Source organism: Apaloderma vittatum, unplaced genomic scaffold (assembly GCF_000703405.1).
Source record: "Apaloderma vittatum isolate BGI_N311 unplaced genomic scaffold, ASM70340v1 scaffold23133, whole genome shotgun sequence".
Lineage (NCBI taxonomy): Eukaryota > Metazoa > Chordata > Aves > Trogoniformes > Trogonidae > Apaloderma > Apaloderma vittatum.
This window is the reverse complement of record NW_009710142.1, coordinates 1-18,783: the sequence shown is the minus strand read 5'-3', so window position 1 is coordinate 18,783 and position 18,783 is coordinate 1. Positions and strand designations below refer to the sequence as shown.

Here is an 18,783-nt window from a genome sequence, read left to right as displayed (position 1 = left end):
CTGGAGGGTAAAAGCAGATTGATTAAACAGAAAGTTTTTCTGTCACCATCTTACTCTATGCATTAACTAAAGTCTGATGCAGCTCAGCAGAGAACCCTAGGCTACCATTCCCAAAGATAATGTCAGCCCAGAACCTGTCTAAAATTGTTACGCAAATGAACTTACCTTCGTTACAAGCCAAGTGGGCAAAAAAGGCAATAATTTGTACTGTTTTTCCAAGCCCAGCCTCATCTGCCAGGATGCCATTGAGATTCTTCCTGTACAGCTTTGCCAGCCAATCCAGCCCGATCTTTTGATATTCTCGGAGAGGCCCATACAGTAAGGCTGGTGTATTGTATTTTACCTGTAATGTAAATTATTCCTTTTTTTTTCTGAGTTAAATTCACAGAGCATGTCAAAAAGCATAACCATTCTGTAGTTCAGTAACTAGAAAATATTTACAGTAATTTGGTGTTAAAATTTGCAAAATCATTGAAAAAAGTATTCTTTATGTAAAAGTAAGCGCATACAGTAGCAAAAAAATAGGGAGACTTACCGCCGTTGTTATCCTAGAGCTGCCTTTAGGCAACAGCATTTCTGCTGCAGCAGCAACTTCTGCTATGTCTCGCATATGCTTCTTTGGGGGGCTCAGTCTGTCTATACTCTTGTACTGGTCAATGCTGAGAAGAGAATCTATGAGGACAACTTCTTTCTGAGGACCTTCCCTATCAGAGATGTGGTCTTCCATTTCTACAAGAGAGAAAAATTACATAAATTACATTTAAAATAAACTTAAGCAGGGGTTACAGAAAGGGATTGAGATGGTTAGAATTCAGAACTGGTCTAAAAGGAGGCAGCTAACTTTTTAAAACAGTTCTACGATTTTCAGGCTAGTCACGCTAAAACGAAAATAGCCTGAGCTCAAGATCACGTACACGTTCTGGACATTCACACTAGCTAGGCGAATATGACCATTAACTTTTCACAGCTAGGGAGGTTCTCTCATACTACTTAAAACTTATCCTCAAATATGTAATTCTATCATCAAGTTCGTACAGAACAGACGGCAACTGTGCAATAATAGCTAGCTATGAAGTGTGCTGTTTAATTCAGTGTAGAGAGGCTCTTCTACAGCTCACTACTCTTGCTGAGAATTTCGCACATCTTGACTTTAAGACAGGCAAACTCTACTCCCTTTTCCTAAACTGAGAAACAAAAAATAAAGGAATAAATTCTTCACAAACTGTTGTCCAAAAATAGTTAGTAATAACAGGAATAAACCTAATTTTTCTAATGATCACTCCAAACACTTCACAAGAAAGCCAGTGTACTTTCATTTGTGTATACAATACAAAAAAACCCAAAACCATTCACATGATTCACTCAACATCTGTTTTCCCGAGTATTACATCTCTTATCAGAGACTCGAAGAGCCAATCAATTTATTTCACGTTGCAAGGCAGCACAACTTCCTCTAACCAAAAAGTAACTTACCCTCCTCACTGCTATCCTCTTCACTGTCAAGCTTTGGCTGAGGCCAGTGAAAATTTTCAGCAAAGGCACCTTCATACATCTTTAGTAGATCTTCCAGAGGCAATTCAGCTGAAGGTCATTAAAAGATGTAAGTTTAAAAATATCAAAACTTTAAAAACAATGGAATTGTTACATCTCGCTACATTCTTCACAGTTCTTTAAAGCCAGTTCTCTAATGAGAAGTTAACTGAAAAGGTAATTATAATGTGGCAATATTTATTTAATGACCTCGATTGCAGAGAACGTTTGGCATCACATCAAGCAGCTTGCTCGCCTACCTTGCTTTTTACTATACTACCAACCCACGGTACAAACCCACGGTAAACCAGTGGCCAGAGAGACCAGGGGCATCAGCTCCAGCCAAGTGGTTGGAAGACAGTTCAAGACTTCAAAGTTTAAAAAAGGAGCTGTACCTCAACCCTGCTAAGCTGTAACTCCATGATCCCTGGTCTGCTCTGCTGAGGCAGGCGGCTGCATGCTGGCGGCGACTAATCCATCAGGAAACACCCTCGTTAGGAACTCGGCTGACCAGCCAAGAGTTATAATCCCTCCATTGCAGCCGCTACGCTGTCAAACAGACCAAACCGATGGATTTGGACACTGCGCGTTAACCGCCCGCGGGAAGCCTGCCTCTCCACGCCGGCCAGCTTCGTTCCACGGGAAGTGAGGGGACCTCTATGGGATACTTTGCATACGTGAACCTAAGCATTATGTTACGTTGCTAATGAAAGAGAGCTGCTAGCCAGAGCAATACCCCTAAAAAGCCTTTATCCTGAAGTATTTGTACCTCAGGATCAGCACTTCTGGGCCCTTTCAGACGGGTCACAAAACCCTTCTGAGATACTCAGGACAGTTGGTGATAAGCTGTTCATGTTCCACCTAATACACTTCTGGTTTTAAGTATTTATCATGCACTCTCAGAACTCAGGTTGAGAGTCTTTTGGTATGAGGATTTTAAGAAATGCAGTGCTTCAGTAAAGAAACACATTTTCTCAAGCTACACTGTGTGAAAACTAGTTAAGCATATTGACCACTTTATAAAGTACAGATGTCCACCATCATCCCATAAACCAACCACTGCAGCTTTCCAAACAGAAAAAAATAAATATGGATTACATATGACTGGACATCTGAAAGCATTCAATTTCTCATCTCTAACCCTACATACAAACACAGTAACCGCTGCTTGCTTTCACCTGTTTCAGAGCACACCACCTACCTTCTTTGGCTAGATTAGACAACTCAGTTTGATGGTTTATGTTTCCTTCTTTAGCTTCTTGTTCTTCAATTGTTTCTTCTTCATCTTCAACTAAAATAAAAACAAAAGCTAATCTTGGCATTCAAATCACACAATAATTCAGCAAGTTTATAATCAAATACCCCTGAAACGTACTAGCATAGAATATCATAATTTAGCAGGACTCAGAAAGAAGACATGCATGGAAAACAAGAAAAGGTTAAAGCAACTATACGTAGAGCTTAAAAGATAAGTGAACTTAAAAGATACGTGAAAAGGAGAGAAGCGCTTCTGCCTCAGGGCAGAAGGTACTGTTGAACTGTTCAATGCTAGTCACCGGAGACAGGTTATTTCGTAGCTTTAAACTGGGGATTTTCTTTGTCAGAAACACAGCACGTGCCATCACAAGACAGGAACTAAGGTAGATGGGTTATTCAGTCTGAAAACCTCAAAAGAAGTTTAAGATCCCTAGTAAGGTTTGAGAAATGAAGGAATGAGGACAAAAAGAATTAAAATCCACCAATAGTGACAGCAGTCTGTTTTCCAGGAAAAAATATTTTTAAATTTTCACTGAAGCTCTTTTAAGAAAAATCTACTATCTGACTATTTAACTTCTCTAAGAAACAGATGAAGGTGGGTATTTGGTCTGTGAAAGGCACTGCGTCCACGCAGTAACAGACTTGAAACTTGAGGTTTCAGGGTTTTAAGACAGAACTTCTGTATTACACTGCAGATGCACAATTTTGAAAAATTTCTTACCTTCCTCATCTGTCAGAGATGTACTTGCCTTTCTTTTCCTTCCACATGATGAACCCTAGCATTAAGTAATTAGAATATTTTAAATCATAGAAAACAAAGTTAAGGAGGCTGTTTGTTTTTTAAAGAAAACAAAAAGGGCCTTGCAATCACAGCAGCATTTCCCAATAAACACATAATCATAGAATCATAGAATCATAGACTGGCCTAGGCTGGAAGGGACCTTAGAGACCATCTAGTCCAACCTCCCTGTTTTGGGCAGGGACGCCACCTCTCGACTAGACCTGGCAACACATGGGGACCGAGCGGGAATCGAACCCGCGACCTCGGTCTTGTTCCTTGTTGCCAGCACCGCGCTCAAACCACTGAGCTAACTGGCCCCCTAATAATACCTATAACACTATATAATATAACACAATAATACCTATTAACACTTCCCTGGTCACAAACCCACAGATACTCTGCTTCTGTGCTGAAGGCAGCGTGCAATCAGCCCCTTCAAGCAGCTGACTCGCGGTTCAGATGACTCGGGGCCAGCTGTGGCACAGAGCCACAGTACACTCTTTGCCTTAGAAATACTGAGGCACCAAACTTCTACGCAGGTTGGAATCAAGGACAAAGTTTCCACCAGTCGATAAAAGAAGGGGTACAGCGCAGGCCTACAACTGTTCGCTCCCCACTCTCCAGCCAACTCCGTAGCGTGGCTCAGGCTGCACAAATTAACGCTCGCAGTCAGAGCTGGGCCACAGCTTGGCTGGTAACACATGCTCGGTTGTTCCTACCAGCAGATTCAGACGCAGGCACTCTGCGTGGCAACAAGGAGCGGCTCAGCACGCTGGCACCAGCTGTGCCCCGCCAGAGGGCTCCGTGCCTCAGCACAACCCCTCACCCATTTTTTGTCCAATTGCACAGAGGTAGTCAAAGAGTCCCAGCGCACATTTTTGTCTAGAGCAAAAGATACTTAACGTTCATTCCACCTGATGTACTTTGTAACATACAGCTACACCTCTCAGTAGATAAAACGCCACTGAGCAGCTGAAAAAGTGCCTTTATTCCCCACACAGCTTACCCCTGGTTACAGCAGACGAAACTCCAGCCCCAAACGAAGTCAGACAATTAATCTGTACTTTTTTTGATCTCGCAATCTTAGAATGAGTGATTCAAAGCCACTGAGTAAGTATAAATTCTTCCTTTAAAGACATGTATCCCCTGCAATCCACTTCCCAATTAGAAGTTGTGGTTTGTAACCATTAAAAATTGTGTTAGAGCTTAACACCGTATGTTCAATTGTCATGAACTACACAGATATCAGCTTCTCATCAACATGTACATCACATTTATCAGAACTTTTTTACATGGGTAATCATATTTAAACTAATTTGATGAGTTTTTTCAGAAACACAAAGACTTACCATTTCACTTTCTTTTTCCAGTAGATCTTCTGCAGTTTTTATATTCTTACCTGGAAAATTATTATATTTGATGTATGCATTAGTCACTTAGCAATTTGCTATTTCTTGTGTGAATTCACCATAAAACACGAGAAATATTAACAAAATATAGCACAACACCATAAACCCCTCATAACTGATAGTACAGATCTGTTAACAACTTATCACTAGCATCTCACAATTCTATCACCAACAGGGCTGAACTCCACTGAGTGCATTTATGTAAAACAACAGCATCAGAATTTATACTGGATTTCTTACAAAATGGAATACAATTACCTTTCCCTGAAATTCTCTTCAAATTCAAAGCTTTTCTCCTTTTCTCTTGAAATTCGATTTGCAGTTTTATTTCAACAACCTGAAATGTAAATCAAGTCTGATAAAGAACTTGCATTTTATAAATAAATTACCAGAGATAAAGAAAACAGTGATTTGCACAAGTATTAATAAGTCAGTGTTTTACCTGTTCAATGTTAGACCAGAAGTATTCTATTTCTCTAGCAATTGATGCAGCAATTCGCCTTAGTTTGTTTTGTTCTTCCCTTTTAGCTCGCTCTTCATTAAGTTTCTTTTCTTCATGATAACGAGCCACAGTTCTCACCATCTAAAACACCATGAGATACTGAACTTGGTTACCTCAAAATAAACATCATTGCATTTCTTAAGATTACAGCGGTTATTAGCAGCCAGATGCTGACCATAGCTTTACACGTATAGCACTTACCTCCAATATTTCTAATTCTTACCATGCCAGTAAAAACAGACATGAAACTCGAAGGAAAAAATACAAGAACTACAACTAAGCAAGCAAGTAGAAAACGCTTAATTCACTACTCTCTCAATACAAACATTAGGAAAAAAATCTACTGAAATTAGCAGCAAACACACAAAAGAAAACTTTTTGTTTCAGAGAGCACAGATGAAGTCATAGAAATCACACCGCAAGCCGTCAGAGACCAAAGGCAAAATGAGTTCAAAATGAGTGTACAGACATGAGTGAAAGCTCAGTCAACGGCTGTTAAAGACTGACTTGACTGAAACCTTTAGCTCTGGAGGTCTCTAGAACATTCCCTTCCAGAAGCTGAAGTGTACTGCCACAGAAGGATCATTTCCTATTTGCCCTCCTTGTTTCTCCCATTCTTAAAAACCTACCACTGGCCACAAATGGGATAAGTGCTTCAAATTCAGACTTAAATCATATTCAAAATGCAGATCTTCATTTTAAAAAATTACACACCTATTTCAACGTTTTGCTCTTAAGGAGGAGAATTTCAAGTTTCCACCCTTTCAGAATATGCAATAAAAACCAGCATGGCAATTTAAACTAATGGCCCTCAGTTGCTCTCTTCATTACCCCAGACTGGTCATAAATATATCAAAAGAAGATGTAACTTCGCTAGAAAACCCTTGCTTGTTGCAAATAAACTGGTTTTATATATTTCATCTACATATTTCACCTCACACCACCCCAATTTTCATTCCATCACTGACTTAATTTCTCCCCCTGTGCTGCTCTCTTCCCCTATGGAAACAGTTCTCTACCATGTTTCCACTGCTGTCCTTAGAATTCCACGGTTTCTCCTTCATCTTTTTCTGAGATTAAGAAAGAAGAATTAGACAGACAACAAATGGAAGTTATTTACGAAGTTTCATAGTCTTGATTGAGAAGGAATAACTTATTTGGGGACTATACTTTTTAAATATGACTCAGTCAATGTACTAAGAAATAAAATCCACAAAATGCAAAGCTGTTATTTGCATCCACAATCAAAACAATTACTGAGTCTGTTTGAAATGCTAGAATATCCGAAGCTCACAACACAGTTTCTCATTTAAGTTAAAAATCAGCGCCTTATATTCTCATCACTTCTATCTGTCGAAAAAAGCCATTTAAATAGATTTGCTATCAAGCTGAGTGATACCAAGATCTACTGTTCTGAGTAAAAAATAGGTTTTCAAGTACCTTCTTGGCAGTTGCCATCTTCCATTTTCTCTCCTGGGCAAAATCAGTTGCCATCCACTGCATTTCTTCCAGCAAATAATCCCAGTGAGATTTTGGTCTTGGAGCCTCTTGGAGTTTAGGCAATCGCCTCAGGGACCATAAACCTTCCTTTCTCAGCTCTGCTATTCGCTGATGGATTTGATTTTCCTTAAAAAGAAGTAGATATAGTTACAGTGGAACTGCAGAACGCACCTACAGTACTAGCCAAACACAAAAATAACAATTGCTCCCACTTCATCAAAATAACTGACAGCAAGAAAATGTAGAACAGCACGATACATGCGTTACAAAAAACAAGCCTAAACACTGCAGCAATGAAAAAATTACTTGACTAAATTCAATCTACATATAATCACAATACTTCAGCCTGTATTAGAAGAGATATTTAGTTAAAAAATAGGATCAAAAAGATTCACTGGGCAGCACAGAAAATAAGTTATAAGATATACTGCAACTGCAAACAAATAATCCTTTTTTTAATAAATTGAAATTGGAGATGTATTTATCCACAGAAGATATATTTATCTTCATTATTACTACTGCTTGATTTTGTGAAAAAAAAAAGTTCTCTATAATGTAAAACCAAAATTCAATACGTAAAGTAAAGTAAAACAAACACAAAACAAAACCATGACGCCCTCCTGAAAAACAGATTATTTTCATAATTCAAACACATTGCTCGTGTTATCCATGTGTCAACTCTCCATAAGTTTCAGGGGGAGGAAAGAAAAAAAAAAAACAACTTACCAGCTTTACTTGCTCAGCAAGCTTGTCTTGAGAGTTTTCCTGTGGCACTGCTGCTGCATTCTGAGCTGGACTTTGGGTTTTAGGTGCTGCTGCTACTGCTAAGCCTGGGGGTTTTGACGCAATAGGGGACAAGGACTTGGTGGTTGCTGGAGAGGTCCGGTTCGTTTGCACTGGGTATGCAGAAGGCGGTGTCGTGCCCGAGACAGTTGCTGGCGCAACGGATGAGGTAGGTGGCAGAGTATTTGCTGTAAGACGCTGAGAAGTCTGAGCAGGATCTGCAGATGGTCGTGTCAGAGTCACAGTCTGCCCAAGAAACACATTTCTTAAGTGATGAGTTCAAGATTCAACAATTCTTAGCCTACGCTACAGCTGAACATACTGTGGACTTCAAATCTAACATGAAATGTACGCCTGCATTTTTATAAGGAAAGGATTTAATGCCCAGTGGAATCTAAAAACGTTTTCCATATATTTTCAGGAAGATACTGCTCTTAAATTTTACTGGACATAGAAACAAACGTATTTTCACTCCAATAAAGTTAAGATACCTGTTGCTGTACGGCAGCCTGTGGCTGTGACGCTTGATTCGCTGTCTGTCCTTGCACATGGACTGCTGGTGGCACCTGCTGTTGAAGCGGCGCTGGAAGCGGAGCGGAAGCCAGGGGCACACTTTGAGGCTGGATCTTCACCTGGATCTGAGGCTGAGCTGGAGACTCCACTATCTGCGGCGGCTGCTGCTGCGAGAGCTGTAGCGCAGCCGGGAGAGGCGTCATGGGGGCACTGACAGGCTGCAGCCTGCCCGGCAGCTGGGGCGGAGGGGTGTGCAGGCTGGCTGCGTTCTGCACAGGAGGGCCTTTCGAGGGGTCGTACTGCTGTTGGCTCTGTTTCTGTCCCGTCAGCTGTACGGTCTGAGGAGTGGGAGGCATCCCACCTACAAAGCGAGAGGAAACACAGCGCAGATGAAATTAAAACGTCCGATGCTGTTTATTGATGCAAAGACGAAATCAACGGCAAATAGACTACTTTGTTACTTACTTTGCCACAAGACACCATCACTTGAAAATACCACATCACAATCACAAAATAAATCACCGTTACAATAAACAACAAAGTATTTCATGCAACTAAAATTTGGAGCACAGAAACTATAAAAAAAACCATGTCATTATATGTCTTCTGAATCTCTTACGCTTAAAAAAAAAAAAAACAAAAAGGAGCGGTGAGCTAATGGAGTTTAACCTAAAATACCAGCGTCAAATCTAATAACGCATTCACTCTAACACATACTCTAAAGCTCGGCATGACTAATGAATAAAAATTTGTCATGATGTTGCAAATTAGGAGGTTTCCTTTTCAGAAATCATTGGCTCGGTTCCAGAATTCTCAGATTCACCATTTTGCATCAGCACCTGTGACGTTATTTCCATGCCCACATGCACCTTTGGAGCCCGTCACTCAGCTCCTTAAACAAACCAGGCATTGCATACCAAGTATTAATTTACATGGAGAAGTGTGTGGTGGGACTAGGATCTTGGCAGGCTGGAAGCCCAAGTTTCTAGTCCCATCACTAACATCTCCTTGTTAAATTAATGTGCAATTGGCATGTGGTGACACAGTACCTTGTGCCGTTGGCATTAGCTGTTGAAGAGGAACTCCTGAAGCCACACCCGGGTGCTGAAAAACCATCCCATGACGGCCCACTTCAATTCGTGGTCTCTTAGACGAATCTGTGATATTCAAATTCCATTTATGGCATGGTGTAATGGAATGGGTTCACTTTTACAAAGCAAACTACTACACATGATTCCAACATCAGCTCAGAAAGCTACGACTACTATACATGTGTAGCATTTAGGAAGAACATGCTCCAAGGGCTGAGTCCCTCTCACTTCAGGTTGGCCATCTCCAATCTTCTTAGCCAGAACCTACCAATGTCTCCATGCCTGCCAAATCCAGCCCTATCTATTGCGAGTGGAGTGCACCAATCACAATAGATAGTCCTGAAGATCTAGCAATTCCCAAGGTGAGGCAAAACTGTATTTCAAGAGTTACAGAAAAGTGGGCTCCATTAACTGTTTTGGAAGGGAAAAAAACCAAACAAGCAAACAAACAAACAAAACAAAAAAAAAGAACTACGATGGAATCCTGCCCGTGGAACATACCTGCTGGTGCAAGCGCCTGCTGCCTCTTAAATGCTTCGATTTCTATGGTGTTCACGGTTGTTACTGGAGTCCCTGTGTGCGTTTGCTATTGGAAAAAGAAAACAAATCACAAAGTTCAATCTGTAGACAGTCTAACACCAAAATGTATTTTACAAATGGATCTAAGGAGGTCAGCACAGAACAAGTCCTTCAGAACAGCTGTACAACAAAGAAAACAAGACTCATTCACTATCTCCTATGAAGTTCTAGATGTCCGTAACACAGATGCTCTTCGATGAATTTAAATTTTAAAATGTAACTAAACTAATGAAGTTGGTCACATGTAATATATGTCTACATTTTTTAAAAAGTGATACCAACCTAGGGAAGTGAGACAGGAACAAAATAAACTTGCCCCAAGTATTATTTTTGATAAATAGAAATTTTCATTAGTGTGTTGCCCTTCATCATTTGCATAATGCTGCAATGAAGTCAAAATGACATAACGGTATAGAACATAGCTGCAATAAAAAGCTGACCTGACAAAAATTAAACATTATGACTTCATCACAGGACTAGTTAGAGGGGAAATTAGATGAGAAAAGAGAATTTTACACATAAACTGTATCCTAACTAACAAGACACAGAAGTAAGAAATGAGAGTTAACCCATCTGTGAAAGCTAATACTTTTCACTCTGTGTGAAACATCAGTAACAGACAAATTAATTCTGATCCTGAAGACAGTTTAAGCTTACTTGATCCTCCACCACCTTAGTCTACCAGGATAGAGCTCCATGAGAGTTAGCCTTGAATATTTCAGGAAAAACTGCAAAGACTGAGAAGATGGAATAAAAGAATCTCAACCAAGTTACTAAAGCTCCAGCTCCAGTTTTCCACATGCCAGACCTGCACTTGTTTGCACAGCTGGCAAAGTGAGTACCATGAAGAAACTCGAGGAGGAGAAACTAAATATTGCCATAAGGCTACTGCGACATCAAAGCTCATCAGAAATTACTCAACATTTCGTCTGACAATAAACATCCATCACACATCTATGAGTTAAAAAGCCTGGAGGAGCACTACTAATAATGAGATGCAAAAGAAATCTCAGGGGTTTTGATTCAGCAAGTTGGAGTTTAGCTTCAGTAAGATTACACAGTGCATTAAAACTTTATTTCTAAATTAATACATTTGATATTGGCAATGATGGCAGAGAATATATCCTAGATAATCCTGTCAGAATCAAACCTGGATGGCAGATTAACATGCAATATTACTGAAGCAAACAAGCAGGACAATTTCCACACTCATGGGGCCTCAGCACTACTGGCAAGTACTAATATTCACCAGGCTCTGTGCAAGCCCAACTCCTTTCAGCAAGTCTCCAAGCCATATTTTTAAATTCTCCTCAATATTTAGCCATGCTATACCCAATCATCTACTATGAAACTTAACACGAGAAAAATAAAGGCTATCGAAGACAGATCTTAAGAGATTCCATCACAAAATACAAACACAGACTTTATTTATGACAATCTCTAATCCTATAAAATTAACTAATTTAACATTCAGGTTCTCTTAAGTGTAATTTTCTGATGGTGAGAGAATTTGCCACAATTGATATGGCAGTACAGTAGGGGTTTGCAAATGTTGTGAAAATTTATTACAACAGCACAGCGAAGACATCAATTCCCCAAAAGAATTTTCTAGGTCATGCACAGGTCTTTTCTTCTCTGATTTTTAATAAAAATTCTACCAATGTAAATTAAGCTTTAGTAAGCAGACACCAGTCTATACCGAAATAAATCATAGTGGTCCCAACCCTGTATCTCCAGTTCTTCATCAAACAGTTTTAATAAATACAGTCAATGTTACATAAAATGACAGGGGTGCAAACACTCCTTTTTGAGCTGAACATATCTCATGCCACTAAGATTCTATCCATAGCTATGAATCAATAACATTTCGTCCCTTTGGTGCTGTGAGGGCATTCATGGCCACTCTAGTGATACAGCTACAGCCCTAAGATGTGAGTTTTCGTTTTAAGAACCTCTGATTCACACGCATCCCTAATGGTCACAGTTCACTGCCATCTCACACTCAATAGGGATTAGGTTTTCGAAGGCTTATCTTTTGACAAGGCAGACATGCAGTCCAACAGCCAGTGTCTGGCAGAGCATCATACACTTGGACACTTCTAAAATTTTCAAAAGAAGTCACAAAAATTTCTTCTGTGCAGCGCTACTCAATTAATTAACAAATTCAGCTTATGTCCCATTTGCATCAAATGCTGTCTGGGACATCAGTTTGAGAAAGCATGCTCTGCAAACTCTGCTTCAAATGCCAGTTATTTCACCTGCACTCTTCCTCTGGATGATCACATCCTCACTGTTTCAGGCTGCATTTCTGCTTTAGGATTTTTGACTGACATTTTCTTAAAAGTATGCCTCCCAGCTGCCTGCATTATCACCATGTAATTTAGGCCAGACACTTCAAAGAGCAGAGATATTATGTCTTTATAAATTGCAGTCACATACCACTAATATTAGACTAAAACTGTCCTAACTTTAATTAAAATAATGTGGTTCTCCAGAGGTCATGATTATGCAGCACACCCACAATAATCATTCTGAGTGCTGCACTTACGCACTCAAATTTGAATGATAATGGTGACTGGGACACATTATTTCTCTATAAACAGTTACAAAGAGAAAGACTGATGGAAAGAGATGACACTTTTCCGTTAACAGTTTGTGCCAACAGATATTATAATTACACAGAGAGTTTTGTGTATTTGTAGCAGGTACCTCCCAGTTTCTCTAAACCAGGTCTAAAATAGCACAATACTTTCAAAAGTACTTCATCACTGCTGTAGTGGGAGCTTGTTGGTAACCTGAAGCACTATAATAAATAACCTGATATAACATTACATATTTTAAACAGCTGAGATGAAGCCTGACTTCCAAAACGTGTCAGTATTGACCATAATGAAGAGGTCTCAATGCAAGTACCTTTACTACGCAACTCAGGAGTAAAACACCACAGTGAACATCCCATTCATTACACAGAGGAACACAACTCATTTTACATTTCATTTAACTCTCTGTTTTCCAAAACCTAGACGAAGGCAGTATAGACAGTACAGCTTCCACGGTACAGCAGGGTAATTCATCCTGTAACACCTAGCAAGCATATACAACTGAGCTAAAAGGTAAATATTTCAGGTGCAGCGGAATTAAGTTGTATTACTTCTCAGGGTACATCAGCAACAGTGCCTGGGTAACACAGAGTTGAAGGTAGCTGCACAAACCCACAGTAGCCTGAATTTAAAAGTTGCATCATCACTGATCCATCAAAATTTTACCTGATTATCACATTTATTTCTTTATTTTGTTCAGTATTCCTTCATGGGAAAAAAAATTATTAAAAAAGACTTCTCTAATAAAAACGAGCACTTCATTTCTTCTTCCCAGTATTTAAGGTAGAGCTAATGGAAAGTCAGAGAGTTATTGCTGTTGTTTAAACACTAAAGTTCAGGGAAGACAAATCCAAAACCTTCTGTAGCCATACTCAAAACCTTTAACAGATAAGGAAAAAAAGAAAAGAAATTTAGAAGAAATCCACAATTACAATGCCACAGACAAAAGAATCCATACCATCACTATGCAGAATGCACAAATGAACCAAATGCATTAGGGAAACAAAAGACACACAAACCAAAGTGAAAACATTCAAGCTGAAAGTTAATGAAATAAGCCAGCAACCTGGAGACAAAGATTTAACTTCCTCAAAGCTTCAGTAATACTGATGCATTTGAAGACTGTAACTTTTTTTTGTTCTGTTCAGATGATAAGGGATGGGCTCTGGGGAAAATTCTAATTCATCTAAGAAATATCAAATCTGAATGAAGAAAAAAAATCTGGGATGAAACTACATTTTAGAACCATTGAAAAGTACCTGAAATGGTTGCTGCTGGGATGAAAAAGCAGCAGAAACATTTGGAGGAAGCTGGGTTGCTATAGCGACAGGAGTACCAGTCTGCCCATCCTTTCCTGTCACAACCTTTACCTGAGAGAAATATTTTGGAAAAAAAAAAAAAGAAGGGAGAATCATTTTCTTTTTAAAAGTTTTTCTTCTTTTTTTTTGTTTGTTTTAATGTTCAACACATTCATTTTGTACTGATGGTACCTCACTGAAGAGGGGATTATAACTAAACCACCATCAGCGCAGCCTGCTTTGAGCGCAGGCTGTTCTTGAAGAGTTCTGTCTCACTTTTAATAGCAGAACAGAGTGCAGCCTTGACTAGTTATAGCGACTTCTTGTCTTTTCTCAAATCCAATTATCAGAAAAGTGTTTTAAATTTAATGATTGCTGCTCGTAACGGACAACAAATTAGCATGACAGACAGTTTGAACTTAAGAGAGCTCCAACATTTATTTAAGCAATGAGCACAGCCACCATTCGCTCTTCCCTTGAGTTCCCAAAGTGATCAACCTTTCCAGGCAAGGGATGAAGTGCGTTGCTTTAGCAGAAAGTGATAAAGGGAGGGGGAAGAGGAAATAAAAGAGGAGAAGAAGACAAAAAAATACAAAGAAAGAACATACTCAAAAGATGTCTTAAATCTTTCAAAAGGATTCATCATTTGAAAACACATAAAGACTTTCTCTGTTGCTCTTGGCAAAACTCTCCAGCAGTTAAAGAGACAAGCGGCTTTCACAAACAACAGACGATCCATCACAAGAAGGCAGTGAAGTACAGCAAACTCCAAACCCAAAAGACCAAGGGGCAGAGCCTCAACTGATGGAAATTGTCGTAGCACCACTGATTTCAATGAACCTATAAAATTTACACCCGCTAAAGATCTCTCAAAATGTGTGTACTGTATTTAAAAATACCTGGTATTTCAGCTGACAAACACGCAACAAGAACACCTACACAATTTGACAAAACACAGACCAAGTGAAAAAAAAAAAAAATGAATATCCATCATCAGTAAATTACAGTAACAGGCTAACTTTTATGCTACCATACATAGAAAGAAATGATTCCTTCAATTTTATCAGTAACTATCACAAGCAGAAACACATTCCTTCCAGTCAAGAAGTTTAGACCACAAAGCAATGAACAAAATAAACTTCAGCTGTTATACTGCTCACATTTCCCACAAATTCCAACCAAAGAATCACTAATGATTCACACCTAAGAGAGTTGTAAATTTTCACCAAAGACACTCATTTCTAACAGGTATTTGAAAGCAAGAGGAGTTTCCTTACACGACAGGTTTGGTTCTTTACAAACCAGCAACTATACATCCACACATATTTTAGAAATTTTACAAGGTGTTTCTGAGTGCCAGGTGATGCAGCGGCATCAGTTCTATCTTCCCTCTTGAAATCACTTGCCACAAAGGCTTGCAGACAAGCTCTGCACAAGACACCAGCACCCAGAGGGTGCTGCAGGTCAAGAGCTACACAAACGGGTACAAACTTGCGAGAAAAGCTGACTGGCATCTCTCTGTGGCAAGTTTATTTCAAGTCCTTTGCCATTAACAAACAGTGAATTCAAGTTGGTTAAATAAGAAAGTTAACTGGTCAATGTCCAGTCTGGAAGTGATATTTAATTCTTTAGACAGCAATACAAGCACAGAGCTCTAAGACAGCCTAAGTAACCTGATTTGTTACTATGGACCCACACACATTATGATTCACATGTTCTCTCTGAATAATTAGATTAATTCAGGTTTTCTGTCAGCCACAGCAACAACGAACTTCAGTAACATCTGTGGTTAGAAGTCAAATGAGTCAAATAAAGGTGAATCTCTTATGACACCTTTTCTTATTCTTTTTTGGTTTGCCTAAGTCTAGATAATTAGACTTAATCTATGATTCCTAACCCTATTTACTCTGCTAGCTTAAAACAACTTCCGCTCCAATGCCATCTTTTTTTGTGTGATGGTTTACATACTAACTGGGACAGTGAAAGCTCCTTTCACCTCTCTACTCTTTTCTTTTAAATACATACATCTAACAGCAGGCTCAAACCAACCTGTCGAATCGCACTACCTAGCAGGAGCGTGTTCTCTCAGAGCAACTATTTAAAGAAAAATTGCCGTACTTCATCAAGCAAAAATGATTTTTCAGGCACTGTCACACTCGCTAATATTCCACAATAAAGGTGCTGTAACTTCATCTACAATTTTGTTCAAAACCATTAATCAACAGATCTCTTACCTCATCATTGATGACCTCAGATTGCTCTTCTTCTTCTTCCTCCTCCAGATCCAAGTCATTCTGCCTCAGGTATGCTTGCAGTGGAACACAATGTTTCTTCTTAAAAGCTAAAAAGTCCATCATATTCCCTTGAAGATGTTGCAGGAAAAACAGTTCAATCAAGCATTCCTTAAAAGTTTCCCTAAGAATTTCCATCTGCTTGTGGTGATGATCCAAACATTGTTTTCTCATTTGAGCGGTCTCTTGGTTGGCAGGAGGAATCTCCTCCAGTTTTTTGGGTTGTTTTTTCACCGCCGTGTTAACTGCAGGAGTAAGGGGAAGACTTGACAGCCCCTGTGGCACAGTGGCTCGCGAAGGACTTGTGGGAGGAGGTGGTGACGTCATCCCAAACGCGCTAGGTCCTCCAACTCCTGCAATCAATCCACCAGAAGTCCTGTCATATCCAATGGGTCTACCCAGCTGCTGTCCTTGAAGCACTTGCTGCTGCTGTTGCATAAGCTGCCCTTGGATAATGTTGCTGATCTGGGGTGGCAAGCTGGTCGTCGTAATGTGGCCTGGGCTAGTCAAAGATTGCATGTTTGCTCCACTAGCTACGGGACTCTGAGGACCGAGATGATGAATGGTGCCACCAGACTGCGAATGAGGTTGCGAAAGTCTGCGCTCCCTCACCGTAGCAGGCGTCCCAGAAGACGGAAGCTGTACCTGCGCAGCAGCTCCTTGAGCGATCTGCGCAATTCCAGGTCCTTCCTGATACACGAAGTGTCCACCATTGGAAGGACTCAGGCTGATCTGTCTCACGAGCACGCTGGCATCGACAAAGCCTCTCGTCGGGCTCTGGCTGCACATACCCAAGCCGGCGCCTGGAGTGCCTGCTCGAACATTCGGTAACGTTTGCACCGGCACAGGGTTAGGCTGGGTAGGGCTTTGAGACTGAACTTGTTGAGGCAGTGGTGACGTAACTTGAATGTAGGATGGGGATCCATGCTCAAACCGCCTCTGCTGAGGACTGAACTGAAAACTTGGTGACGTTGGGTTTGGAAGCGGCAACGGGGTGAGCGTTATCTGCTGGTTTCCTGAAGCCACCGGTCCAACGTTTTGCAGGGTGATGTTCACATTCTGCCCAGCTACAGGACTCCGACTCATGATAAACTGCTGTATTTGGTAACTGGGGGACTGGGGTGCAGATGGACTTGCAGAAGGTGCAAAAGAAGCTGCAGGGGACTGGGGTAAATTTGCCTGTTGCTCTTCTCCCTCACTGCCTGTGAAGGACCTGGACCTCTGGAGCTGGCGCTGGGCATTCTGAGGGCCATTACCATGGTGCATTCTCACCGTTATAGGTCTTTACACTATACTCTAAAGAAATACAAAAAAACCCAGAAGTTCAGAAAAGATCAAAATATTTCTGTAACTGAAACTATTCAGTTACTACTCAAAAGACTATCTCATAGTAAGAACTCAAATTATTCCATCTTTGCAGCTGCTTAGAATGCTTCAGGTTCTCAATCAAATTATCCAAAACCCTCAGCATCACAAAAGCTTGCTTATGTGCTTCATACATTTCTATAGCTAACAAAGTGCTACTGAATAACTTTACAAATGGTACGTTCCTTTTAGCTAGTTAGAATGACTTCAAATAATTAAAACACAACACATTTCTCCTCTCCATGGAACTTCAAGAATCAAGCCTCCAATATCAAAAGTATCTACTTCTTTGTGTTCATGATTCCCAGCGTCTCAGTGCTTAATACACTTAATATCATGCTCTCGAACACACATCATTTGCTTAAAATGCACTGTATGTTTCTGAGGAAAAAATGCATCATGAAAAATCTCCCTACCAAATCACCTAGACGTCTGAAAAACTACTGTACTTGATACTTAACTCTGTTCTCTCTTTCCTTCAGAACACTAACCCCTCAAAGGGATGAATATGAAATGCAGATTGGGATTAATTTAAGATGTTTATCGAGCTGAGGTATCCAGAAATCTAAAAACGTTCTGGTTTTGTATTTCAACCACTGACAAGCCAAAATCCCACGGATGTGCACTAACAGATAAACTCCGTGCCAGGTGTCACACAGCAGTAGTAGCAAAAGAAAAGTGAAACTGGATTTATATTTTTTTTTTCAAAATATCTCCTGCATTTTGAAAGCAAGATTGATTTTTGTTCCTTTTTCAGGCCAAACACACGTATAATTACGCTGCCATTCATCTTTGCTCGCAAGTCCAAGCTGGTGACAAGTGGCAGCAGCGCACCAAGCCCGAGGGCCGGCTGCCCTGCTCCTCGGCCGGGCAACACAACACAGCTCCCGGGCCATCTGCAGCAAGCCGCTCAAGCCCTGGGGATGCAGAAATTCCCCTCCTCGCCCCCGGGAAGGAGTCGGCTTCCCGGGAAGGTGAGGGAGCGGCAGCGGAGGCTGGAGAAGAAGGAAGGCGCTGCCCGAGAGCACAGGACCGCGGGTGCCGGGGAGGTGCCACGGAGCGAAACCGAACCGGGGACGGAACCACCGTCCTGGGCTGGTTTCGTCTCTCCCGCCCCTCGGAGCTAACACCTGAGGGAGACCCCTCAGCAGAGCGGGAAGGAAAACAAAATCCACTCCTTACAGGCACCTTTCCCAAAAGATTTAATAGTACTGACACTGTACTGCAACACTTCGCGGTATTGTGACTTTCACAGCACTGATACCAAATAATTAAGATTCAAAT

At 40.6% G+C, this 18,783-nt stretch overlaps 1 protein-coding gene across 1 annotated transcript in view; it reads right to left on the bottom strand.

Moving 5' to 3' along the window:
• Positions 1 to 17,400, bottom strand: part of EP400 (E1A binding protein p400) — a 44,705-nt gene extending 27,305 nt beyond the window's left edge. Inside the window, exons 1-14 of the mRNA XM_009867209.1 lie at positions 16,078 to 17,400; positions 9,868 to 9,952; positions 9,325 to 9,432; positions 8,254 to 8,636; positions 7,706 to 8,008; positions 6,920 to 7,105; positions 5,420 to 5,560; positions 5,236 to 5,314; positions 4,918 to 4,967; positions 3,509 to 3,563; positions 2,732 to 2,821; positions 1,474 to 1,581; positions 536 to 729; positions 166 to 343 (exon numbers count right to left, since the gene is read on the bottom strand). Of these exons, the coding sequence (XP_009865511.1) occupies positions 166 to 343; positions 536 to 729; positions 1,474 to 1,581; positions 2,732 to 2,821; positions 3,509 to 3,563; positions 4,918 to 4,967; positions 5,236 to 5,314; positions 5,420 to 5,560; positions 6,920 to 7,105; positions 7,706 to 8,008; positions 8,254 to 8,636; positions 9,325 to 9,432; positions 9,868 to 9,952; positions 16,078 to 17,400 (3,283 nt within the window). The remainder of the gene's footprint in view (positions 1 to 165; positions 344 to 535; positions 730 to 1,473; positions 1,582 to 2,731; positions 2,822 to 3,508; positions 3,564 to 4,917; positions 4,968 to 5,235; positions 5,315 to 5,419; positions 5,561 to 6,919; positions 7,106 to 7,705; positions 8,009 to 8,253; positions 8,637 to 9,324; positions 9,433 to 9,867; positions 9,953 to 16,077) is intronic.
• Between the last annotated feature and the right edge of the window lie 1,383 nt (positions 17,401 to 18,783).